Source organism: Neoarius graeffei, chromosome 10 (genome assembly GCF_027579695.1).
Source record: "Neoarius graeffei isolate fNeoGra1 chromosome 10, fNeoGra1.pri, whole genome shotgun sequence".
In the NCBI taxonomy this organism is placed as follows: Eukaryota; Metazoa; Chordata; class Actinopteri; order Siluriformes; family Ariidae; genus Neoarius; species Neoarius graeffei.
The window spans coordinates 39331902-39359806 of NC_083578.1; the positions used below are offsets into that span (position 1 = coordinate 39331902).

The 27905-nt window shown below is 46.8% G+C and overlaps 1 protein-coding gene across 1 annotated transcript in view; it reads left to right on the forward strand.

Annotated features, from left to right (window-relative positions):
- Positions 1-27905, forward strand: part of cux2b (cut-like homeobox 2b) — a 643825-nt gene that overhangs the window by 387394 nt on the left and 228526 nt on the right. The window contains exon 4 of the mRNA XM_060931785.1: positions 537-615. Within this exon, the coding sequence (XP_060787768.1) occupies positions 537-615 (79 nt within the window). The remainder of the gene's footprint in view (positions 1-536; positions 616-27905) is intronic.

Below are 27905 nucleotides of genomic sequence, written 5' to 3' on the forward strand. Positions count from 1 at the left end.
CATCTCTGCAGGCACAGGTGCCCTCTCCATTGGGCCAGGTGGTAGTGCATTCTGCTCACCTGCTCTCCCCTAACGAAGCTGTAATTGGTTTGAGGCCCCTGTCGAGCAGTGGATAGCAGGGTTGAAGGGGTGGAGGGGAAAACCACATACATGCTGACCTTGCCACACAGAGCTTTAAGTCACGGCACTATGCCTCTGGATTTCGAATCACAATATGCTGCTTTAATGTTGGTTATGTTTAATGCCATAGTGTTGGTCTAAAATCATGATGGATGTTGAGGTGTTTGTTGGTAGTCCTGATGTTCATAACTTTATTTAAATGCATGTCTAAATGAAATAAATGTATTCTCAGTGTGGACAAGTTTGCTAATATTATTTATGTATGACTATAATACATATGAGAATTGTGCAGTGAACGTTCTGCATGTCCGTTCACTATATTTCATATTGTGTCTCATGTTCTCTTATATTTCAGAAATGACAGATAAACTAATTCTTTAATAATTCTATCTATATTTATATGTCTTTATTTGCAGGTTGTTGCCTTGATCCAGCGCAGTAAGGAGGCAGAATCTGCATTTCTGGGAGTTTACAAACAGCTGATAGAAGCCCCAGGTCAGTGACACACCTGTGCACATACAAACAAACATGAGCATTACCCAAAAGGGGCATTAAACCTCTTAATTTTATACTACCGTTGATGCTGGAGATCAATTATAAATAAGCCAAAGCACAAACCTCAGACACCATACTGAATCATACTGATCATTTATGGATCTGAAGATGTGTATGAAGTGCTTATGCCAGCCCACACTTCTCCAATAGGAGAGTGAAACTCATTAATCTTTCACATATCCTTAATTGGATGTAACATTCCCATCTCGGACGTTGCAGTGGACTATTCAAAGCTCTAACAGTGTAGGGGGCCACCACCTGATGAGACCACTGGGGAAAGAGAATGAGAAAGTGGTTGTGTAAGAGTTGTGAATCACTACACACTCTGTGCGTGTGTGTGTGTGTGTGTGTGTGTTCAGGAAGGGAAAGTAAGAAAAAAATGCAGTGACAGAGAGGGTAAAAGAAGAGCGGGTACAGAATAACAAAGGATGCCACAGTAGACTGTTCTCTCCAGTGTCTTATGTACATTTTGCTAATGATGAGAACAGAACACACTCTTTACAGAATGAATAAATTGGTGATGGAAACCGCTGCCCAAAACATGATGAGAGAATTGCTGACTTTCAAATGATTTGTTTTTGTTCCAAAGTGAGCTGCAGAGTAGGAGTGAAACTATTTGCTTCAGAAGTCACTCTTTAAAGACTCATACAGGTTGAGTCTCTGACCTACAGTATATGTCAACTCACAGGGATTGCACTAACAGGGAAGAGTGAACAAGCATGTTCTGGTGGCTGTGTTTGTGGACTCAACAAGTGGCATTCCTCATGGCATTTGTACTTCACAAGTAGTTTGACATCTTGAACAAGCTCCATAGAAGTGTTTCTTAGATAATTTGTTTCAGTGTTGCATATAGAGAATAAAAGTGAACCATAGAAAACAATCACAGAAGTCTGAGGTGCTGCAAAAGAGTTCTAATTGCTGAAACAATTTTCAAAAGTCAAATGTTTAATACAAATAAGCCTTTTGCATATTGTTAATGATTATAATCTTTTGCATATAGTTAAATGATTATAGGCAGATCTGAGTGATTATTGTATCATTTCCTTAAATGTAACGATATGATAAATAGCATGCCTGAAGATGAAATATACGAAGTAGAAAAGATGGCTTTGTCAGTTCCATTTCTCAGTCTCAGTAAAGGCAAGTTTATGAACTGCCACTGAGATTTTGTACATCCATGAGCCTTGAGCCTTGGATTTGAACAAGGCTGTACAATGAGAGCCTAGCCTAAAGCTTTATCCGCTAAAGTGCTGTCCTAACAGTGAGAAGTGTGTTTTCATCTGTATCGACCCCTGACGGAACACACCATCTGCAAGGTGAGCCTGTTGTCTACCACGGCCTATTTATCAGACACTCTCTCTGGCCATGTGCAAGGTCATCTCTCCCCACTAAGCGTGCATGTGCGCGCGCGCACACACACACACACACACACACACACACACACACACACACACACACACACACACTCCTGATCATGGGAAATGGACTGCTCCAGGTGTGTTAAAGGACAGTAACCTGTAGCATTGCACAAACTCAGTAAACTCTCACACATGGTAATGTGCATTTGCTGTTGAATTTTGCAGCTTAGAGTCAGAATCCTGTAATCCTGTATCCACTGGCAGTACTAATTACTTTAGTGCAATTCTTTCACTGAAGGTTTTCTCACTTATTGCACGTGAAATGACTCCTCTGCCTCAGTTACAGTGCATTGCAAAAGTATTCATCCCCCTTGGTGTTTGTCCTGTTTTGTTGCATTACAAGCTGGAATTAAAATGGATTTTTGGGGGGTTAGCACCATTTGATTTACACAACATGCCTACCACTTTAAAAATGCACACTGGTTTTGTTTTTATTGTGACACAAACAATAGTTAAGATGAAAAAACAGAAATCTGGAGTGTGCATAAGTATTCCTCCCCCCCCCCCCAAGTCAATATTTTATAGAGCCACCTTTTGCGACAATTACAGCTGCAAGTCTCTTGGGGTATGTCTCTATTAGCTTAGCACATCTAACCATTGGGATTTTTGCCCATTCATCAAGCAGGGCTTTACATTAGCACCCGCCCACACGCCAAATGCGGGTAAAATTCAGCTTTGGCGGGTAATGACTTTAGTCCCACAAGCCACTTTGGCGGGTGATTTATTCTGTGGTATGACAATATATTTTAACTGTAGTTTTCTCTGAATGCATCTGATATAATAAACGCATTGAAATGTAATATTACGCGCCTACAACTCCCATGAACACCTGCATAAACATTCTGACGTTAGAATTGTTGAGAACGTACTTTAACGTCTCAGATAAAATCAGTGATACGGTAACCTGTGGTTAATGAACGAAGCAACAAAGTTGCTGACGACTGACAAGCGCACTATGTGGCGGCATATAGCGGGAGTTTTAAACCCTGCTGCTCAGGAAAAAAGGGGCAGAGATGAGCAGGGCCGGAGCAGCATTTTAAAATCACAGAGGTCCGTGATGCGCAAAGCGCGCGCCGAAAAGTGTTCGCCATATTTAAATGAGAGGAGTGAATTACACGCCACACAATAGCTCTATTCCTGAAATTACTTTTAATGGTGTTTGAACTGAATATCATCAGTTTAAAAAAAAAAAATCATGTATGTGGCAAGAGTAAGAATAATTTAAGCTTGTTTAATGGTTTGATCTGGCCCAAGCAATGAGGACAAAATATACCCTAACCATGTAGCCTGTGGAACTAAGATACATTAACAATCTGGCATCTGTTACACCTAGACACACACAAAAAAAAAATTCTGGGAAAAAAATCAGTATACACCACCATGTTTTAGGCAAAGTTATCCAAGACAAACATAAGTTGAAACTTTCCCCTCTATTGCTTTGGCTTATCGAATGATTTACTTTTAAAATCACAAACAAGGCAGGCTTCAACTGCGCTGCTTCGAAAATGTAAATTTAACAGCTTGATGAAAGTGCGCTGATGGTTACCATGGAAACCCCATGTCTCCTGCACTGCATTCCTCCCCTGAGTCACGTGCTCATTCGCTTTTGTGTTCTTGGTCTCAGAGCCGCACAAAGCAGACACAGAAGACAGAATCAATGTTTAACATAATTAACAATGCACTTTTTATGGAGACGTTTTAATGTTATTCTTTATTTTTTAATCCAGTTGAATATTTAGTGTACAAATATATTTTCAGCTCTTAAAAATGACCGAGGTCCGGACCGCGGGGGCCTCAGAGCTGGCTACGGCCATGGAAATGAACACGACGCTAATAGGAAGATAAGACAATTCAATGACAAATGGAAATTCGGGCGATATTGGCTAGTTCATAGCAAAACCGAAAATACCCTGTACTGTGAAGACTGTAGAAAGTCTGGCAAAGACAGGCACCAGTAATTTTAAACTCGAAACTATAAAGGACCACGAAAAGTCAAATGCACACATCGGTACTATAACATCAAAACAGGCAAAGACGGCTGGTTCACTACAGGACAGCATTGCTTTCAGTCCCTGGCTGTCATGAAGTCAGCTGAGCTGGAGAGGATGGAGCTGCTGTTTAGAAACGTTCACACGATTGGAAAGAAGTTGATCCCGCCCCAGCTATCAACTTATGGCCTGCTGGAAGCCTCAGGTCACGAAGACCATTTTTCATTGACCATTCAGACTCATCTGATAATAATGTAATGAGGACATTTAATGTCTCTCTCTACACATGTTCTCACACACACACACACACACACACACACACGCACACACACTATTAATAGATAATACATAATATACATAATAATACTTGATAATGGGGCGGCACGGTGGTGTAGTTGTTAGCGCTGTTGCCTCACAGCAAGAAGGTCCGGGTTCGAGCCCCGTGGCCGGCGAGGGCCTTTCTGTGTGGAGTTTGCATGTTCTCCCCGTGTCTGCATGGGTTTCCTCTGGGTGCTCTGGTTTCCCCCACAGTCCAAAGACATGCAGGCTAGGCTAACTGGTGACTCTAAATTGACCGCGAGTGTGAATGGTTGTCTGTGTCTATGGGTCAGCCCTGTGATGACCTGGCGACTTGTCCAGGGTGTACCCTGCCTTTCCTGCGACCCTGTAGAACAGGATAAAATGGCTAGAGATAATGAGATGAGATACTTGATAATACACGTAATACTTGCATATCAAAACATCAAATTTTTTTCAATGATAAATGTTTTGAATTGGACTTTTAATATTAGAATCAGTTCAGTTTACTGAATGTTATTTTTCATATTATACGATAGTTCATATTGTAAGGGGCTTGAATTTGAGTTCAACTAGACAGGGACACTCTAACGAGTGCAAACCCCGCCTTTTCCCTATTAAAATACATTGGGCGAAAATTTCGAAGTTCTGCCATGACCTTGACCTTTGACCTTTGACCTCCAAAATTTAATGGTTTCCTTCCTGGGTGATTGGCAACACATGTACAAAATTTGGTCCAAATCGATCCATTGGTTCTTGAGATATCTTGCAGACAGACAGACAGACAGATACACACACACACACACAGACTGACGCAGGTGAAAATAATAACCCCTCTGACTACTGTCGGCAGGGTTAATAAACAGAATACTCTGTTTATATTTTTGTCTGAATTGGTTGCATGTTTTCATATAGGGATCTACCTTAACAGCACTGAATACTTGAGTGCTACTGTAGAGATACATTATACGCTGCCATTCATAATTAAATCTAGATCTTCCGAACTTTAACATATCATGGTTGTTGCGGGGTTCTTTCGAAAACCCCCCAAAAAGCAAAAAAAAACAGGCTCAGTCGGAAAATATGGTTGTGGTTTTTTTTTTCTTTATTGTCCTCACCTCACCAGGTGCAAGCAGTGCCAGTATTTACAACCAAAAATCCAAATAACGTGAAGGAAACAAAAAAAAATTAAACAGAAATGCACTATATACACAAATGGGGAAGAAAAAAAAGAGCTCTTCAACAACTCAACACAAGACTCCCTGTTACCTTCTCTGTAACTCACCACACACTCCTAGTAGGGCCCAGGCAGCCCCTTTTTATACCCGTAGCCCCTCCCACTAGGCCTCAAAAAAACATAAACAACTTCCCTTCATTGTAGTGTTGTTTTTTTTTTTCCATAAATAATCATCCCAAACATCCCACAAAAATATACACGTACTATGACCATGGCCAGATTGACATTATTATTAAAACATATATTATTTTGCATCACCTGACCCGTCTTCCCCCACGTCATCCCTCTATATAAGTGACGCCTATTCTCCCGCCCGGTTTTGCCACCGGAAGCGGATGGGTAGGTTATGGCGGTGCGTTTCTATAGACTGGGTAAGTTTTCATCTGTTTGTGTGTATGCGTGTATGCGTCTTTACATTTGTGCTACCAAGTGTGCACCCTTGGTCGCGCTATTGTTCGGGGAGGGGAAGAGAGATGCGTAGTACGTGTGTGTGTGTGTGTGTGTGTGTGTGTTGCGCCGGACGCAGTCAGTGACGGAGCTGCTCCGTCACATTATCCCCCTCCTCCCGGAGGTTGGCGATGTGCGGCAGCCTCGAAAGGTAGTCTGCTACCACGTTGGCCTTGCCTGCTCGGTGGCGGATGGTGAACCGGTACAGCTGGAGTGAGAGGTACCAACGAGTTAGGTGGCTATTGTGGTCTTTCATGGAATTGATCCAGGTTAGAGCTCTGTGGTCGGTCTCCAGGTCAAACTCTCGTCCGAGCAGGTAGTACCTCAGGCTCTCCAGTGCCCACTTTATGGCCAAGCCCTCTTTTTCCACTGTGGAATACCTGGTCTCACGTGGCTGCAGCTTGCGGCTTAGGTACAGAATTGGTTGTTCCTCTCCCCTGTCTCCTTGGGCCAGGACTGCCCCAAGGCCCACTGCAGAAGCGTCCACTTGAACCAGAAACCGTTTACTGAAATCGGGGCTCTGGAGAACAGGTGAGGAACACAGGTAGTTCTTCAGGGTTCAGAAGGCAGTTTCACAGTCCGTGGACCAGGTTATGGGGTTCCGCTGGTCCTTGCTGGTCAGTGCTGTGAGGGGGGGCGGCGATGGTGGCAAACTGAGGCACGAACCATCTGTACCAACTGGCCAATCCCAGGAAGGACCGGACCTCTTTCTTGGTGCGGGGCTGCGGCGAGTTTTGGATAGCTTCCACCTTATCCACTTGCGGCCGCACCTGTCCTCGCCCCAGTTGGTACCTTAGGTATTGGGTCTCCTGCGGGCCCACTCACACTTCGAGAGGTTGAGGGTCAGTCCCCCCTCCTGGATTCTCCTCAGGACCAGGGAGAGATGTTCACAATGTTCCTCCCAGGTGTTGCTGAAGATCACCACATCATCCAAATAGGCTGCACTGCAGTGGTGGCAACCCTGGAGGACTCGGTCCATCAGTCGCTGGAACGTGGCAGGTGCTCCATGCAGGCCAAATGACATCACCGTAAACTGGAAAAGTCCCGCTGGTGTTTGGAATGCTGTGTATGGCCAGGATGACTTCTCCAGGGGCACCTGCCAGTATCCCTTACACAGATCCAGGGTGGTGATGTATCTGGCTGCTCCAATCTTTTCCAGCAACTTGTCAATTCTGGGCATGGGGTATGCATCAAACTCAGAGATGGAATTGAGTTTTCTAAAGTCAATACAGATGCGCAGTGAGCCATCCTTCTTGAAAACGATGACTACCGGACTGCACCACTCCGAGTTGGAAGGCTCAATTACCCCAAGCTTCAGCATCTCCTCTATCTCCTGCTTCAATTTCCCCACCAGCTGTTGTGGGACACGGTAGGGATGTTGGCGGACTGGTTGGCTGTCCTTGAGGCGTACCACATGTTCGACCAGAGTGGTCTTGCCTGGCCTTGCCGCAAAGAGGGAAGGGACCTCCTGGAAGAGCCCAATCAGCTGTACAGCTTGCTGTAGTTAAAGGTGCTCCAGCACTGGTGCAGCAGGCACCACTAGCTCTTCGGGTTCCACCTTGTCCTCATCTTCCAGGTTCACCTCCCTCACCAGCAGCGCCTTTTCTGGAGCCTGGACACCACATTCTTTCCACTCTTTCAGCAGGTTGATATGATATGTTTGTTTGTTTTTTTTCCTGTCTGGGTGATGTACCTCATAGGTCACCAGCCCCATCTTGCGGGTGATGTGGTATGGCCCTTGCCATTTTGCCAGGAGCTTGCTGTTGGAGGAGGGGAGCAACAACAGGACTTTTTGGCCAGGCTGGAACTCCCAGTGTTGGGAGTGTTGGTCATACCAGGCCTTCTGGCTCTTCTGGGCCTCTTGCAGGTTGACCTTGGCCTCCTCCTGGTATCTCTCCAGCTGGTCCCTCATCTCCAGCACGAACTGCACCACCCCTCTGTCACTTGAAGTGGTGGAGGGCCCTTCCCAGCTCTTTCGTAGGAGGTCCAAGGGTCCCTGTACCTCCCAGCCATACAACAGTTCGAATGGGGAAAAGCCAGTTGAAGCCTGGGGAACTTCCCGGTAGGCAAAAAGCAGGAAGGGCAGCCATCTGTCCCAGTCTTTGCCAGTATCATCCACGAATTTCTGCAGCATCCTCTTCAGCGTCTGGTTGAATCTTTCCACCAGGCCATCAGTCTGTGGATGGTAGGGCGTGGTTTTAATGGCTGTGATGCCCAGCTGCTTCTGGAAAAGCTGCATCAACCGTGACGTGAAGTTCGTCCCTTGGTCCGTGAGGATCTCATCTGGTATTCCCACTCTGGAAAATAATTGCACCAATGGCCACAGTACTGTGGGAGCAGTGATGGTCCGCAGGGGAAAGGCCTCAGGGAAACGCGTCGCATAGTCACAGATAACTAAGATGTACTGGTGACCTCTGCTACTTTTCACCAAGGGCCCAACAATGTCCATTGCGATCTTGCGAAATGGAGTGGAGATGATCAGAAGTGATTGCAGGAATGCTCTGTCAGACTTGCGGCCAGGGCATGTTTTCTGTCATGTGGGACATGTGGTGCAATATTTCTGGATGTCTGTGTACATGGAGGGCTAATAAAAACGTGAACTGATGCGCATGTATGTTTTGTTACGGCCAAAGTGTCCAGCCCATGGGAGTGTGTGTGCTAGATGCATGATTAGTTGTCTACAGCTAGCACGGATAACCAGGCGCCTATGTTCACTATCAGCAGCATACAGCACATCATTATCCAGAATGAACCTTTCCCTCCCCACATGACTTCCATTTGCTTCATTCCCTACTTTAGCAAACAATGTTATCAAAGTTTTATCCTCCCTCTGCAGCTCAGAAATATTTTTAGGCACTTCCCACATTTCTTTAACTGCTCTCTCTGCTGGGAACGCAGGCCAGTGCACCTGGGAAGGAGGGTTTTTTTCCGACTAGCCATCCCACTTCTGACACCATATGTTGCAGGGTTCTTTCGAAACCCCCCCCCAAAAAAAACAAAAAAAAACAGGCTCAGTTGGAAAATATGATTGTGGTTTTTTTTTCTTTATTGTCCTCACCTCACCAGGTGCAAGCAGTGCCAGTATTTACAACCCAAAATCCAAATAATGTGAAGGAAACAAAAACAAAAATTAAACAGAAATGCACTATATACACAAATGGGGAAGAAAAAAAAAAGAGCTCTTCAACAACTCAACACAAGACTCCCTGTTACCTTCTCCGTAACTCACCATACTCCCCTAGTAGGCCCAGGCAGCCCCTTTTTATACCCGTAGCCCCTCCCACTAGGCCTCAAAAAAAACATAAACAACTTCCCTTCATTGTAGTGTTGTTTTTTTTTTTCCATAAATAATCATCCCAAACATCCCACAAAAATATACACATACTATGACCATGGCCAGATTGACATTATTATTAAAACACATTATTTTGCATCACCTGACCCGTCTTCCCCCGTGTCATCCCTCTATATAAGTGATGCCTATTCTCCCGCCCAGTTTTGCCACCGGAAGCGGATGGGTAGGTTATGGCGGTGCGTTTCTGTAGACTGGGTAAGTTTTCATCTGTTTGTGTGTATGCGTCTTTACATTTGTACTACCAAGTGTGCACCCTTGGTCGCGCTATTGTTCGGGGAGGGAAAGAGAGATGCGTAGTGTGTGTGTATGTGTGTGAGTTGCGCCGGCCGCAGTCAGTGACGGAGCTGCTCGGTCACAATGGTGAAGAAAAAACTGCGATTTCCTGGCAACAGAATTGTGGCTCGTGAAAAGGCTGAATGGCTAGTGACTCGGGAAAACCACTAGCCACAGTGGCTGGTGAGCAAAAAGGTTAATGTAAAGCCCTGTCATCAAGTCAAAACTGCTCCAACTCTGTAGCAAGCGTTTTAGGTGGGTGGAACACAGAAGCACGGCAGGCCAGAACTGAGTTCTCAAAACTCTTTTATTTAACTTTTCAGCCTTTATATTATCTCACACACACGCACGCACACAAGCATCCAGGTTGGGGGAGAGCTCCCTTCCTCTGCTCTCCCTCTCCTTTATAGGGCACGGTCACTGGGGAAGACACACAAACACAGGTTTATTCCCATCAGGTGTAGTGATTCTGCCCTCCCTTCACAGACTGACGCTTGGCCACGCCCCCGCTGCCACATACCCCCACCGCCCAACTCAGGCCGGGGAGCCATCCGGCCTGAAGCCGAACACCCCCCCCCCCCCCCCCCCGACGGGAGAGGACCACCTGACGGCCTGTGGACCACCTCAAACTTAAATTGCTGGAGTGCCAGATACCAACGGGTGATCCGCGCGTTGGCATCCTTCATGCGGTGGAGCCACTGGAGGGGTGTGTGGTCTGAACAGAGGGTGAAAGGGCGTCCCAGCAGGTAGTAGCGGAGGGTGAGGACCACCCACTTGATGGCGAGGTACTCCTTTTCTATTGTGCTGTAGCGGCCCTCGCGCACCGACAGCTTCCAGCTGATGTACAGCACTGGACGGTCCTCCCCTTCCACCTTCTGGGACAGAACAGCCCCCAGCCCCCTGTCCAATGCGTCCGTCTGCAAAATAAAGGGGAGAGTGAAGTCAGGGAAGTGTAATAGTGGCCCCCCACACAGTGCAGCCTTTACCTCAGAGAAACCCGCTGGCATTGCTCCATCCACTGGACCGGATCTGGTGCCCCCTTTTTAGTGAGATCAGTCAGCAGGCTGGTGACGTCTGAATAATTAGGTAAAAACCTACGATAGTAGCCAGCCAGCCTTAGGAACTGTCTCACCCCCTTTTTGGTCTTGGGCCTTGGGCAGACCGCAATCACTGCTGTCTTGTTGATTTCGGGACGCACCTGCCCATTGCCCAAGTGGAAGCCCAGATACCGTACTTCCACCCGCCCAATTGCACACTTCTTCAGGTTGGCTGTGAGACCCACTCGCCTCAGCGACCCAAGGATGGCCCTCAGGTGTTTTAGGTGCCGCGGCCAGTCATTACTGTAAATAATGATGTCATCTAGGTATGCTGCCGTGTAGGTGGCGTGGGGGCGGAGGACCCTATCCATAAGCCTTTGGAATGTAGCGGGCGCCCCAAACAGCCCAAAAGGAAGTGTGATGAACTGGTGTAAGCCAAACCATGTGGAAAAGGCCGTTTTCTCTTGGGATAGCGGAGTCAAGGGGATCTGCCAATATCCCTTTGTCAAATCCAGTGTCGAATAAAAATAAGCTGTGCCTAGTCGATCCAGCAACTCGTCAATACGAGGCATTGGGTATGCATCGAATTGAGACACCTCGTTGACTTTTCTATAGTCCACACAGAACTGGACCGACCCGTCAGCCTTGGGCACCAAGACCACCAGGCTGCGCCAGTCACTGTGGGACTCCTCGATGATGCCCATTTCGAGCATGGCCTCAAGCTCTTCCCGAACCACCTTTTTTTTGTGTTCGGGCAGTCTGTAAGGGCGGCTGCACACTACTACCCTCGGGGATGTCTCAATGTGGTGTTCTATGAGGCGGGTGTGGCCGGGCAGGGGCGAGAACACGTCAGAAAATTCTGTTTGTGACCTCCGCGAGTTGGGTCGCAGAGAGGTGGGCTCCACAAGGGACCGGAGCGGTGGGCAATGTCGATTTTCCTTTTTGAACCTCCGGCCCCAGCTCCGCCTTCTCTGGAACCACTGACACCAATGCCATGGGGACCTCCTCGCTCCAAGGTTTAAACAGATTGAGGTGGTAAATCTGTAACGCCCCGCCCCTGTCCGTTCGCCTCACCTCGTAGTTGACGTCCCCGACTCGCCGTGTGACCTCAAAGGGTCCTTGCCACCTGGCGATTAATTTGGAGCTCGACGTGGGCAACAACACGAGTACTTTATCTCCCAGTGTGAACTCCCTAAGGCATATGCCCCTGTCGTACAGACGGACTTGACATTCTTGAGCCTGCCGCAAATTCTCCTGGGTTAAGTGCGTGAGGGTGTGGAGTTTGGTGCGCAGGTCGATAATGTACTGAATTTCATTTTTACTTGTTGAAGGTCCCTCCTCCCAATTTTCACGCAGCACATCTAGAATGCCACGTGGCTTATGCCCGTATAATAATTTGAACAGGGAGAACCCCGTGGAGGCTTGTGGGACCTCTCGCACTGTGAATAACAGGGGCTCGAGCCATTTATCCCAGTTGCATGCGTCCTCGCTTACAAATTTTTAAATTATGTTTCTGAGGGTGCGATTGAACCGTTCGACGAAGCCATCCGTTTGTGGGTGATAAACGCTGGTGCGGATAGGCTTAATTCCCAGTAACCCATACAGTTCGCGCAGTGTGCGTGACATAAATGCAGTGCCTTGATCAGTCAGAATCTCTTTGGGGATTCCGACTTGGGAGATGACGCGGAAGAGCGCTTCTGCAATACTGCGTGCTGAGATATTGCAAAGAGGCACTGCTTCCGGATATTGCGTTGCATAGTCCACCAGAACTAAAATAAAGCAATATCCTCATGTTGACTGATCTAATGGCCCAACAAGATCCATCCCAAATTCTTTTGAACGGGGTCTCGATTAATGGCAGAAGGTGCAAAGGCACTTTTGGAATGGCCGCTGGATTTACAAACTGGCATTCGCGGCACACCGTACACCACCCACGGACATCGCCGCGAATCCCTGGCCAATAGAACCGGGCCATTATTCGGCCTAGTGTCTTATCCTGCCCCAAGTGTCTAGCCATGGGATTAAAGTGAGCTGCCTGGAATACAAATTCCCAGCGGCTTTTTGGGATCAAAAGCTGTGTTATCGGCTCCTTAGTCTGAGTGTCCTGCGTCACTCGGTATAATCTATCCTTAATAATGGAAAAATAGGGGAAGGCCGGGGTGGCATTTGGCTGGAGCGTTTGACCATCGATTACTCTCACTTGGTCAAACGCATGCCGCAGAGTCTCATCTCGCGACTGCTCTTACTTTAAATCTGCGGGGATTCCCCAAGAGAGGGAGGAGGAGTCTGCTGCTCCTCACTCTGATGCGGTGATGACGTAGATGGCTCTGTGACAGCTGCTCCCGCCAATACCACACCGGGATCTCCCCCTGCTAAACTATGGCAGGCCCCACTCTTCACTAAATGAGTCATTAATTCCCCAAATCCTGGCCAATCAGTCCCCAAAATTATCGAGTGGGTAAGGTGAGGATTAACCGCCGCCTTTACTCTAAATTTCTCCCCTCAAAATAGAATGTGGACCGACACTAAAGGGTAGTTGTGAACATCCCCGTGCACACACAACACCTTCACCAACTGTGCTCTTCCCAATGCCTCGTCTTGCACCAGGCTTTGGTGGATTGAGGTCTGATTACAGCTGGAGTCCACCAAAGCCTGATACGTATCCCCTTGGATACTCACCGGTATGCGATACATTCCGGCCCGATCGAGGGCGGTCTCTGGCGCGTCAGGGATCCGGACCACCGCGCCCACCTCCATAGCTGAGCACTGATGCTGGAGGTGCCCCGGCTCCCCGCAGCGCCAGCAAACCGGCCCAGGCTCTCTCTCTGCACCGGTGTTCCGGAGCTCATTCGCCTGGGGGGGGGGGGGGGGGAGACAGACACGGAAGTGGGAAACGGTAGGGTACCGCGGGTGTGGCGGGCCGGCTGGGGTGGAGCTGGCCCCCGCCTTCGCGGGGGGGGATGGGGCAAGGACAAGGAACAGAAGGGGAAGAGAGAGAGAGAGGAGAGGGGAGAAGAGAAGACATGCTGTCCTGCCGTCAGAACAGCTGCCAAATGGTCCTCCGCCAGCTCGATGGCCTGATCCAGCAACGCCAGGCAATGGCACTGGACCCACTCTGCTGTTCCTTCGGGAAGTCGGGCGATGAACTGTTCCAGCGCCACCAGATCGACGATTCCCTCAGCGTCGCGGTTGTCGGCCCTCAGCCACCGCCGGCAGGCATCCCGGAGTTGCTGGCCAAACGCGAACGGCCGGCCGACCTCCTCCAGGCACAGTGCATGGAAGCACTGCCGTTGTTGCTCCGGGGTGCGCCCCACACTCTGGAGGATGGCCCTGCGGAGGTCGGCGTAGACCAGCCGGCTGTCGGTGGGGAGCTGTAGCGCAGCCAGCCGCGCCGTGCCCGTTAGCAGGGGGAGGAGGCGCGCCACGTGCTGTTCCAACGGCCAGCCCCACGCCTCTGCTGCCTGCTCAAAGAGAGCGAGGAAGGTCTCAGGGTCGTCGTACGGTCCCATCTTCATTAGGGTGAGGTGGGGAGGGTCCGCGGCAGTGGTGGACCCCGCTGACGCGAGTAGGTGCCGGAACGCCTGGTGATCTTCCTGCTGCGCCAGCACCAGGGCCTCGAACCTTTGCTCCTGCTCCTTCCGGAGGGCAACCAGCGCCTGGTGCTGGCTCTGTTGGGCTGTGGCAAGGGCATGGATCAGGTCCTTGAAGGGGGAGGACTCCATGGGGCTGTTCTCCTCTGCGCTCCGTTCCCGGGTTTCTGCACCACTGTAGCAAGCGTTCTATGTGGGTGGAGCACAGAAGCACGGCAGTCCAGAACTGAGTTCTCAAAACTCTTTTATTTAGCTTTTCAGCCTTTATATTATCTCACACACACGCACGCACACAAGCGTCCAGGTTGGGGGAGAGCTCCCTTCCTCTGCTCTCGCTCTCCTTTATAGGGCACGGTCACTGGGGAAGACACACAAACAGGTTAATTCCCATCAGGTGTAGTGATTCTGCCACTTACCTTCCCTAACTCCGCCCTCCCTTCACAGAGTGATGCTTGGCCACACCCCCGCTGCCACAAACTCCTTCAAGTTAGATGGTTTGCGTTGGTGTACAGCAATCTTCAAGTTATGCCACAGATTCTCAATTGGATTGAGGTCTGGGCTTTGACTAGGCCATTCCAAGACATTTAAATGTTTCCCTTTAAACCACTCCAGTGTAGCTTTAGCAGTATGTTTAGGCTCATTGTCCTGCTAGACCATAAACTTTCATCCCAGTCTCAAACCTCTGGCTGACTCAAACAGGTTTTCCTCCAGAATTGCCCTGTATTTAGTGCCATCCATCTTTCTGTCCTGACCAGCTTTCCTGTCCCTGCAGATGAAAAATATCCCCACAGCAGCATGATGCTGCCACCACCATGCTTCATTTTAGGAATTGTGTTCTCAGGGTGTTGGGTTTGCGCCACACATGGCATTTCCCACAATGGCCAAAAAGTTCAGTTTTTGTCTCATTTGACCACCGAATCTTCTTCCATGTGTTTGGGGAGTCTGGCACATGCTGTTGGGCAAACTCCAAACGTGATTTTTTTTTAAGCAATGACTTTTTTCTGGCCACTCTTCTATAAAGCCCCACTCTGTGGATTATATGGCTTAAAGTGGTCCTATTGACAGATATTCCCATTTCCACTGTGAATCTTTGCAGCTCCCGCAGCGTTATCGTTGGTGTCTTTGTTGCATTTCTGTTTAATGCCCTCCTTGCCCAGTCTGTGAGTTTTGGTGGGCAGCCTTCTTTTGTCAGGTTTGTAGTGGTGCCATATTCTTTCCATTTTTCTATAATGGATTTAATGGTGCTCTGTGAGATATTCAAAGTTTGGGATATTTTTTGACCCAACCCTGATCTATACTTCTCCACAACTTTGTCTCTGACCTGTTTGGAGTGCTTCTTGGTTTTCATGTTGCTTGCTTCATACTGTAGCAGAGTCAGGGTCCTTCCAGAATAGGTTGATTTCTATGGACATCATGTGACAGATCATGTGACACTTTGATTGCACACAGGTGGATCTTAATCAACTAATTATGTGAGTTGTGAATTGGTTGGAGAAACTCTTATTGAGGGGTTTCATACGAAAGGGGGTGAATACTTATGCTGTTTTTTTCATCTTAATTCTTGCTTGTGTCACAATGAAAAATAAAAACAATGTGCACCTTTAAAGTGGTATGCATGTTGTGTAAATCAAATGGTGCTAACCCCCCAAAAATCCCTTTTAATTCCAGCTTGTCATGCAACAAAACAGGACAAACACCAAGGGGGATGAATACTTTTGCAAGGCACTGTAACTGAGGCAGAGGAGTCATTTCACGTGCAATAAGTGAGAAGACCTTCAGCCAAAGAATTGTCCTAAAATAATTCGTACTACCAGTGGATACTGGATTACAGGATTCTGACTCTAAGCTGCAAAATTCAACAGCAAATGCACATTACCATGTGTGTGAGTTTACTGAGTTGGTGCAATGCCACAGGTTACACACCTTTAACACACCCGGAGCAGTATACCGGATGAATACTTTTGTAAGGCACTGTATTCTTAGTTCCATTATTTTTGATGGAGTAAAAGAAGGAGTGGTAACATATCAATAAAACTTATCTCCTTTAGTATTATATGCATCATTTAATGCCATTTGTAAGGAAGAGCAGATAAGTGAAGAACAACACTTGGGGCAGATTTAGGGAAATTATCAATGACAGGGTGGTTTGATACATCCTGAAGCAAAGCAGGGTTACTGTTACTACCTCAAATTATTTTTCAATTCGAGCATGTCCTGAAGAATCACACACATCATGTTTTTTAACCATTTATAGTTGCATTTAATGTTGTGGAACTTCTGTGAAGTGAGTTACTTCCTGTTATCACTTGAGCTACACTCACACTACAGCTCGCGATGCTTTGTGATGGGTTATCAATGAAAATGAGGCATTTTGGTGGTGATGCATGGCAATATAAAGGTGAGCTAAAAGTTGTGGTCACACAGCAGGTAAACATTTGACTATCACGCCTTGAATCTGGCACAGCTCAAGTGGCTATGCGCGCTCACGGAGAGTGTTGTGCGCACTCTTGGGACCCAGTTGTTACGGGAAACACCTGATGCTGATTTGAGCACAACCAGAACTCACATACAAGGATGCTGTTTTCACAGAGACTTTGCGAAGTATTATCATTATTACTGTCATGTTTGTTTCTAGCCATGTTTAAGACTCTGGTTAAATCCTCTGCTTTTTTTGCTTTTGGTTTCATTTGTATTTTGTTACTCTGACCTTACCTCGTGTTTTGTTTTTGTAAATATCACACCTGCTAATAAACACTCTTCCTGCACTTATATCCATTTACCGCCATGTACCTGACAGAATAATTCACAAAGTCTCTGTGAAAATAATGTGCATATGCTGTTTGCGCTCAGATCAGCATCAGGTGTTTCCCATAATGACTGGGTCCCAAGCGCATGCACAACGCACTCCAAAGGATCCCCAAATGTAAATGCACTTTTTAAGTCTCAGGGAAGGTTAGGCTATGCTGAGTCGCTGTGTTGATGAGGCTCCTGCGAGCATCGGGGACATGGATTCAAGACAAATACATCTGAAGAGGCTCGAAGAATGTTCCCTGAGCTTCAGGAAGTATTCCCAAACCCATCTGTGAGTATTCGGTCTTTAGTTTGCAGACAAAAACATCACCACCAAATTTCAATGCAGGCACTGAATTTTTCGCGACATTTTTAGCCACTCACATGGCAGAGACACATGGAAAAACAAAGGTCAGAGAACATTCACCGTATATTGCACGATTGGTGGCACTGCTACCAATTTTTCATCACCAAGTATTCGCAAACCCATCGCGAGCTGTAGTGTGACCAGGGCCTTAAGTTAGAACAGTTAAAACAGTCGTTTGCTTGCCAGCCTCTCTAGTTTCCTCTTTGTTTGAAGTTAATAAGACAAAAACACATCTTGTGAGAAACAGAACTTTCAAGCTCCTCTGTCCTGAAGAGTCTCCCTTAGCAGAAAACTTACTGACACTTACAAAGCCTTCACACCCGAAACTCCTTCCATAACTGGTAAATAATTGTCTCTTTACAAACAGCTTAACCACTTCAACAGTTATGGTTTTCTTTATTAAATGAAAGCAGGGGTGCAAATACACAAAGCTGAGGCCTGTAACCACCTCAGAGTATTATACAACCCCAAATTAGAAAAAGTTGACACGTTGAAATTGAAATCAAAACGGAAAACAATGATTTGTATATAATCTTTCACCTATATTGCACTCCTGTTTGTAGGGTTCCTACAAACAAAACGAAGTAAGGTACTGACTTTGTATTTACTCTTCTACACACTCTGTCCGTGCACTTGCAGAGCTAGGGACACTTCATTTTGTTTGTAGGAACCCTCTACTCACTTCTACAGAACTGTCATGTTGTTTTGAGCTTTGCAATGGTTTTAAAATTAACGTTTTGTATCGGCAAAAAGCCATGCCCCTCGCACTGCCATGTTAGCGCTTTCCGGTTGAAATCGCAAAAAACAAACTGTCTCAAAACACATCCGATTGACGTGATTGTGGTAGCAACTCAACGTATGCACTCCCAATAAAGTGAAAATAGACCTAGAAAGCATATCACTCCGGATTATTCCTTTAACTGGCATTTGTGGATGTAACTCTGTATTGCAGTGCTTGCCAAAGGTTTGACAAAGTAATTCCAAGCCCATGTGGTTATATCAGCTATCGATGAATGATGGTTCTCGAAGCAGTGCCATGTGAGGGATTGGTGATCACAGGCGTTCAGCTTAGATTTGTGTCCTTGCCTTTTACGCATCGGAATTCTTCCAGATTCTGCACTGTAGATGGTGAAATATCCAAATCCCTTCGTATCTTTGTTTGAGGAACATTGTTTTAAAACATTTCAATGAAATAAAAAATAAAATTCCAGAAAGTCCTCAATCCTGAAGACTGTCTACTGTAGATAGGCAGATAACTTACTGACTATAAAGCACTGAGACTTGAGACATTTTATTTAAATCTTAAATAATCCTGAGAGAAAGCTTCATCATATCAGTGATTACATATTCTTCTTTGTTAAATAACAAAATGCTTTATTGATCCATATTTTATGAGCCTTAAATTATGTGACGTGTCCACCATACAAGTCCCTATGAATGAGCTGTTACAATAGAAACAAAAGATAACATAATAGAATGAGCGCATTATCATGTTAGCCAATACTACTGTCAGAGCTGTGCCATTATAGAAAGTTAATCCACATCTTCTGATTTGAGAATTCAACAGTGCTGTGGGATAATGAAAATTAATCAACACTGTCTGACTAATCAGAATAATTAATTCAGCCGTTCTGTATTATAGTACAATTGTAATACCATAATAATTGTCTAATCTTTTTACAGCACCTTGATATTACCTTGAGTACCAATTTGCCCACAGTTCCACAGCAGGTTGTAACCTTTAGCAGATCCACTGAACAGAATTGACAGCCTACTCAGGGAAACATTGCTTCTTTATGAATGGGACAGATATTATCTTGGAAATGGAAAACAATGTCCAAAATTTTGTCCAACGGTCTTCTGCCTTGTGGAACTTGGGAGTGTGGAAGCTATTTTGAAATGTCCAAAATAACAATATCTGCACAGTGGTGAGGTACAGGTACAGTTGAAATTAAAATTCTACATACACTTCGGCTAAAGACATTCCAACTCTGTTTTTTGCAGCTCCACACTTCCTGTGTTGTCCTACATTTCCTGCACATTTTTTGTGATGGCCACTCCAATACTTTCACTTTGTTGCCTTTAAGTAATTTTGTTATATACAAAGATGCTATACAAATAATTGTCCAGCTGTAAGATCCATTTACGGTATGCCTAAGTTTTAACTTGAAGTTAAAACTAAACGTGTTGCGTTAGTATTTCTAGATAATCCTTGTTCTTCATGATGTCATCTATTTTCTGACGTAAGTCAGTCTCTTTTCCAAACAAAACACCCCACAACATGATGCTGCCACCCCTGTGCTACACAGTTGGGATGCTGTTCTTCAGCTTAAAAGCCTCACTCTTTTTCCTCCATCCTAAGTGCTGAACATTATTGTCAATTTTTGTTTCATCTGACCAGAAGACACTGCTCCAAATGGCTCGTGATCACCTGGAAAGTTTAATCTGGGTTTTTTTTATGCTGGTCATATGGCATAAGGAGTAGGTGCTGCAGTGACGCAGTTTCCTGTGATGTAATTCCTGTTTTCGAATTGTTTGCCGTGAGTCTTTTGTCTTTCAGTGTTGGCGTTTAATCTATAATATTTTTCATCTTTTCTACAGATAATCTCATCTCATCTAATTATCTCTAGCTTTATCCTGTTCTACAGGGTCGCAGGCAAGCTGGAGCCTATCCCAGCTGACTATGGGCAAAAGGCGGGGTACACCCTGGACAAGTTGCCAGGTCATCACAGGGCTGACACATAGACACAGACAACCATTCACACTCACATTCACACCTACGGTCAATTTAGAGTCACCAGTTAACCTAACCTGCATGTCTTTGGACTGTGGGGGAAACCGGAGCACCCAGAGGAAATCCACGCGGACACGGGGAGAACATGCAAACTCCGAACAGAAAGGCCCTCGCCAGCCACGGGGCTCGAACCCGGACCTTCTTGCTGTGAGGCGACAGTGCTAACCACTACACCACCGTGCCGCCTCTACAAATAATTTTCCACTATAATTTTTTCCACTTTCCCTTTTTCCACATTTTATTTTTTTTTCAGAGAACACCAAAGAACAGAAGTTTGTTCCTTCCAGTGCAAAGACAGCAATAAGAGGCCATCCACATAGGATCTGCCTTAATATCAACAGATCTTCAATTTACATATGTAAACCATTTATCATGGCATACATTCAACTTGTTCTGTCATGCTCCGTCTCGGACTTCCACTCCAGAGATTTATTATCTCCCAGTTCAGTGCTAATCTGGATCCGGCATTCGCTTCCTGGTTTGCTCTGCTGTGTAGAAAAAGGCCGTTCTCAGAAGGGGACTTTGCCAGAACGTCTTGTTAGTTTTTCACATTGTCTCTACGCCTTTATTGCTTCTTGGATTTTACTCTGTGTTTTGCCTGTTTCTTGTCACAGTTTTTTGCACTACGTTTTTGTCTTTTTTCATGTTTGTTGTGCTATGTTTTTGTCTCAAGTTTTTGTCTGGACTATTTTTTATGCTAGCGTTTTTTGTCCTTGCCTGCCTTGTTTTTTTTGTCTCTAGCTTTTTCTGGATTATTTTTGGGTTTTTTTTTACTCTTATTAAATCATTTTTATTACCGGATTTACTGGTCTGTGTTCTGCTGTTGGATCCTACTCATCACATCTTACCACCCTTAACAGTACGTTCTGGCCAACATGGATCCAGCGGAACTGAACCATCTGAGAACAGCTATGCAGCAGCAAGGAGCTCTCCTCGGGACCCACCAATAGGAACTCAAGCAGATCACCCAGAACCTGGCCACCCTGTCCAACTCACTCAACCTTCTAGCCACACAACTCCAGTACTCCCAAGCCGTGCCTACCTCACCTAGCTGCCTTCTTCACCTCCTGCCACCGCTGCTCGCCATGAAGCGAGACTTCCTTCGCCTCAGCCCTACAGCAGGGAACCAGGTACCTGCAGATCTTTTCTGTCTCAGTGTTCATTGATCTTGGAGCTACAACCCATGGCTTTCCCCACAGAATGCTCCCAGGTAGCTTATGTCATCACGCTCCTCGCCGGCAAGGCCAGGGAATGGGGAACAGCGGTCTGGCACGCCGACGCGTCCTTTTGTTCCAGCTTCAAGGACTTCTCTGAGGAAATGAGGTGAACATTTGACCACTCTCTGTCCGGTCGGGAAGCGGCTAGGGAGCTCATGGAGCTGTGGCAGGGGCCCCGATTTACCTTGGACTATGCCATCAAGTTCCGGATGTTGGCGGCGTCATGCGACTGGAATGAGAGTGCCCAGGTCAACGCGCTCCTACATGGCTTGTCCGACATCATCCAGGACGAAATGGTATCTCGGGAACTGCTGTCAGACCTCGCTACTCTCCTCACCTATCGTATCGACGCTTGGGTCCTACAACGTAGGAGAGAGAAGAGCCGCCTCAGCTGCAACTTCTCCCCACCTCCCGCCTTATCCGTTGAACCCATGCAGGTAGATAGGGTACGGGTGTCAGCGGAGGAACGACTGTGCTGGCAGAACATGGGGGCTGCTTCTACTGCGGTCAGCAAGGACACAGCTGCCGAGCCTGCCCACTAAAAAGTACGAGCCCACTAGTTAATCAAGGGGCCCTGGTGGGCAATGCGCAATACCAGTCCCCTGCTGACCGACCGTTGCTCCCCATTATCATCACGTACAACAACCGGCATCACCATCTTCAGGCACTTGTCGACTTGGGTGCGGACAGGAACCTGATCTGCTCCGCCACTGCCAAGGATCTCGGAATCCCGTTACTCGCCCTCGAGGTCCCTCTCACCGTCCTGACACTCAATGGCACTGGCTTGACCACCATCACTCACCTCACCACCCTGTTCACCCTAAGGATTTCAGGCAATCACTCCAAAATGATACAACCCCGATTCCAAAAAGATGGGACAAAGTACAAATTGTAACTAAAAATGGAATGCAATGATGTGGAAGTTTCAAAATTTCCATATTTTATTCAGAATAGACCATAGATGACATATCAAATGTTTAAACTGAGAAAATGTATCATTTAAAGAGAAAAAATAGGTGATTTTAAATTTCATGATAACAACACATCTCAAAAAAGTTGGGACAAGGTCATGTTTACCACTGTGAGACATCCCCTTTTCTCTTTACAACAGTCTGTAAATGTCTGGGGACTGAGGAGACAAGTTGCTCAAGTTTAGGGATAGGAATGTTAACCCATTCTTGCCTAATGTAGGATTCTAGTTGCTCAACTGTCTTGGGTCTTTTTTGTTGTATCTTCCATTTTATGATGTGCCAAATGTTTTCTATGGGTGAAAGATCTGGACTGCAGGATGGCCAGTTCAGTACCCGGACCCTTCTTGTACGCAGCCATGATGCTGTAATTGATGCAGTATGTGGTTTGGCATTGTCATGTTGGAAAATGCAAGGTCTTCCCTGAAAGAGACGTCGTCTGGATGGGAGCATATGTTGCTCTAGAACCTGGATATACCTTTCAGCATTGATGGTGTCTTTCCAGATGTGTAAGCTGCCCATGCCACACGCACTAATGCAACCCCATACCAACAGAGATGCAGGCTTCTGAACTGAGCGCTGATAACAACTTGGGTCGTCCTTCTCCTTTTTAGTCCGAATGACACGGCGTCCCTGATTTCCATAAAGAATTTCAAATTTTGATTCGTCTGACCACAGAACAGTTTTCCACTTTGCCACAGTCCATTTTAAATGAGCCTTGGCCCAGAGAAGACGTCTGCGCTTCTGGATCATGTTTAGATACGGCTTCTTCTTTGAACTATAGAGTTTTAGCTGGCAACGGCGGATGGCACGGTAAATTGTGTTCACAGATAATGTTCTCTGGAAATATTCCTGAGCCCATTTTGTAATTTCCAATACAGAAGCATGCCTATATGTGATGCAGTGCCGTCTAAGGGCCCAAAGATCACGGGCACCCAGTTTGGTTTTCCGGCCTTGACCCTTACGCACAGAGATTCTTCCAGATTCTCTGAATCTTTTCATGATATTATGCACTGTAGATGATGATATGTTCAAACTCTTTGCAATTTTACACTGTCTAACTCCTTTTTGATATTGCTCCACTATTTGTCGGTGCAGAATTAGGGGGATTGGTGATCCTCTTCCCATCTTTACTTCTGAGAGCCACTGCCACTCCAAGATGCTCTTTTTATACCCAGTCATGTTAATGACCTATTGCCAATTGAGCTAATGAGTTGCAATTTGGTCCTCCAGCTGTTCCTTTTTTGTACCTTTAACTTTTTCAGCCTCTTATTGCCCCTGTCCCAACTTTTTTGAGATGTGTTGCTGTCATGAAATTTCAAATGAGCCAATATTTGGCATGAAATTTCAAAATCTCTCACTTTTGACATTTGATATGTTGTCTATGTTCTATTGTGAATACAATATCAGTTTGAGATTTGTAAATTATTGCATTCTGTTTTTATTTACAATTTGTACTTTGTCCCAACTTTTTTGGAATCGGGGTTGGACAACTTCATGTCATGAACAACCCTCACGTTCCTGTTATTCTTGGATTACCCTGGTTGATGCAGCACAACCCCCACTTAAACTGGACTGATCACATCATCTTAGGCTGGAGTCCTTCCTGCCTGGCCTCCTGCCTGAACTCTGCTCTTCCTTTCGCCAAACCACCACAGCCCTCAGCCAGTGAGTTTCCCGACCTCTCTCACTTGCCTCCGGAATATCTGGACCTCAAGCCAGTTTTTAGTAAAACCCGAGCAGTGTCCCTCCCTCCTCACAGGCCTTACGATTGCTGGATCGACTTCCTGCCCGGGACGGTGCCACCCAAGGGATGTCTCTACTCTCTCTCACCTGCCGAATGACAGGTCATGGAGAAGTACATCACGGAGTCACTGGCAGCTGGGATCATCCGCCCTTCCTCCTCTCCAACGGGGCAGGGTTCTTCTTCGTCGAAAAGAAGGACAAGTCACTCCGTCCCTGCATTGACTATCAAGGTCTCAACACCATCACGGTCAAGAACCGCTACCTACTACTGCTCATGACCACAGCCTTCAAACTACTCCAGGGAGCCTAAGGTGTTCACTAAACAGGACTTACGCAACGCCTATCACCTAGTTAGGATCAGGGAAGGGGACGAGTGGAAGACGGCCTTCAACACCACCACAGGCCACTATGAGTACCTCGTAGTCGCTTTCAGCTTGACCAACGCGCCCGTGGTATTCCAGGGGCAAGTTAATGATGTCTTAAGGGACTTCATTAACACCTTTGTCTTCGTATATCTGGATGACATCTTGATTTTCTCTCGCTCCCTGGAGGAACAATGGGGTCGCATCCGGCAGGTCCTCCAACGCCTGCTAGAAAATAAACTGTTCATTAAAGCGGAGAAAAGCGAGTTCCACCAAAGCTCCATCTTGTTCCTGGGGTTCATCATCGCTCCAGCGAAGATTCAAATGGACCCCCTCAAGCTGGAGGCAGTCGCTGACTGGCCCACCCCATCTTCAAGATGAGATCTCCAGCGCTTCCTAGGATTCGCCAACTTCTACAGGCGCTTCATTCGCAACTTCAGCATGGTGGCCGGACCTCTCTCAGCCCTGACCTCAACCAAGACCCAATTCAAGTCAGGAGAGGAAGCAGAGAAAGCCTTTTCCACACTCAAGCACAGGTTTACTACAGCACCCGTTCTCACCATACCCGATCCAGTTTATTGTCGAGGTCGATGCTTCCGAGTCAGGGGTCGGAGCTATACTATCCCAGAGGGCCAGTGACGACAAGGTCCACCCATGCTCCTTCTTCTCCCGCCAGCTATCCCCAGCCGAACGGAATTACGATATCCGCGACCGAGAACTACTGGCTGTTAAACTAGCCTTGGAGGAGTGGAGGCACTGGCTCGAGGGGTCGGAGCTCCCCTTCCTAGTCTGGACTGACCATAAGAATCTTGAGTACCTCAAGTCCGCCAAATGCCTGAATTCCTGTCAAGCCCATTGGTCTCTCTTTTTCTCCCGGTTCAAGTTCACGCTGTCCTACCGCCCAGGCTCCAAGAATGGCAAACCCGATGCCCTGTCCAGGATGTTCTCTTCCCACCAAGAGGAGTCCAAGCCGCCCGAGACCATCCTTCCTCCACACTGCCTGGTGGGAGCCGCCATTCTAGAGGTTAAGACACTCATGCAGAAGGCCCTGGAGCAGGACCCTGGTGAAGGTAACCCCAACAACACTCCTCCTAACCATCTGTTTGTTCCTTCTCCTGTACAAGCCCAGGTGCTACAGTGGAGTCATGGCTCCAAGCTGGCCTGTCATCCAGGAGCCGCCCAAACCCTGGCACTCATCCAGCAGCTCTTTTGGTGGCCATCCATCAAGGAGGACGTCCAGGAGTTCGTGGCAGCCTGCGACACATGCTCCCAGAACAAGACAGCCAATCGACCCCCTGCTGGCTTGCTAAGACACCTCCCGTCTCTGCATCGACCTTGGTCTCACATCGCCCTGGACTTCATCACAGGACTCCGCAACTCAGGTGGCAACGCATGTATCCTCACTGTTATTGACCGTTTTTCTAAGACCGTCCATTTCATTCCTCTGCCCAAGCTCCCCTCAGCCAAAAAGACCACAGAACTACTCGTCCACCATGTTTTCCACCTACATGGTCTGCCTACCGACATTGTTTCTGACCTGGGTCCTCAGTTCACTGCACAGTTCTGGAGAGCCTTCTGCAAACTCATCAGGGCCACCTGTAGTCTCTCCTCAGGCTTCCACCCACAGACCAATGGCCAGGCAGAATGGGCAAACCAGGCTTTGGAGGTTGCCATAGGAGGAGGCATCATACTTATTTATGATTATCTAGGTGTAACACAAAACCATGGTTATTAATTTAATATGTTTGAAATTCTTCATACTAACATAACAAAACTAAAACAAAACTAACAAGTGTTGCCAGGCAAAACAAACCTTGCCTGGTAGCACTTAGGATGAATATGAAGGAAGATATTGTGAAAAAAATAGGTATCCTGTGGGTACATGTGGCTACTGCTTATAAATAAAATTGTTTTCTGATACTATATTCATACAGTAAATATTGCATATTTACTCTATGAGACAGTATGAAGCGTAATCCAAAAATGAACAATTAAAAAGTCACAGACATAAAATATACTGGGGATTGAGTCAGAGTGCTTACCTCCTAGTGGTATTCCCCGGGCAATGGCTTCAGCAATGACCCTGGGTTGCGATACCATCAGGAGCATGGCAGCGAACCATCAGGCCTAGTCCTGCTAGGTTCCCCCTGCTCCTGGCAAGTTCAACCATGGTGGGACAGATCCCAGAGGAGCTGCTGCTGGCTAATGGCACCTGGACTGCCCCGGGGGGACAGTATACAAGTGTCTGTGGGGTTGTGCGTAGGGCCAGTGACCTGCTACGTAAAAAAACACTGCGACGAAACCTTGACAAAAAAGGAATTCAAACAGGACTGACCTCAATGGATTACTGACCCAGGACTGAATGGACTTATGAAAGAAGCCTAGAGGAACTGTGGGTGGTAGAAATGGGCAACTGGACTTGCTTGAAGATTCTTGAAAACGTTTCACCTCTCATCCAAAAGGCTTCCTCAGTTCTGTCTGACTAATAGGGAGTATCAGATATTTATCCTCTCCTGGATCAGAATCAGAATTCTGATGACCAGCTCATCTAAGGTGTCATTGAGGCATCATGTTGGTGTGGGTCACTGGAGGCTGGGTGTGAACGGCGAGTCATTAGGGTGATCAAAGGATTGCCCGTTAGGGTGATCAATGGCAATCTGACTCTCTCTGTCCTCCTGTGAGTCACTGAAAACAGCTGGGTCCTGGTGTACACCCAGCCATCTGGGAAGAGTGTCCAAGACCGCCTTGTAGATGGTTGACAAATGATGTCTTAGACCCCCACCTCTGTTCAGTGATGGCCGTTCCAGGTTGACAAAAATGGCTTCTTTAACTCCTCGCTCATACCAACGATCCTCTCTGGCTAAAATGCGTACGTTACAATCCTGAAATGAGTGTCCTTTGATGTTAAGATGAATGTAGACAGCCAAGTCCTGGCCTGAGGAGCTGTCTCTCCTGTGTTGGGCCAAGCGCCTGTATAGCAATTGTTTTGTCTCCCCAATATACGAATCCGTGCAATCCTCACTGCACTGAATTGCATACACTACGTTGTCCTGTTTGTGTCTGGGTATTCTGTCCTTAGGGTGGACCACTTTCTGCTTCAGGGTGTTACTGGGTCTGAAATGTACCGGAATGTTGTGTTTGTAGAAGATCCTCCTGAGTTTCTCAGATAGACCAGAAATGTAGGGAATGACAATGTTCTTGCGTTTGTTCCTGTTATCATCCTTGTCAGTTAAGTTCCTTTTTATGCTCTTTAGGAAAGCCCAGTTGGGATAACCGCAATTCTGAAGTGCTTTCTTGATATGATTCTGCTCCTTCTCTTTTCCCTCTAATGTTGTAGGAATGTT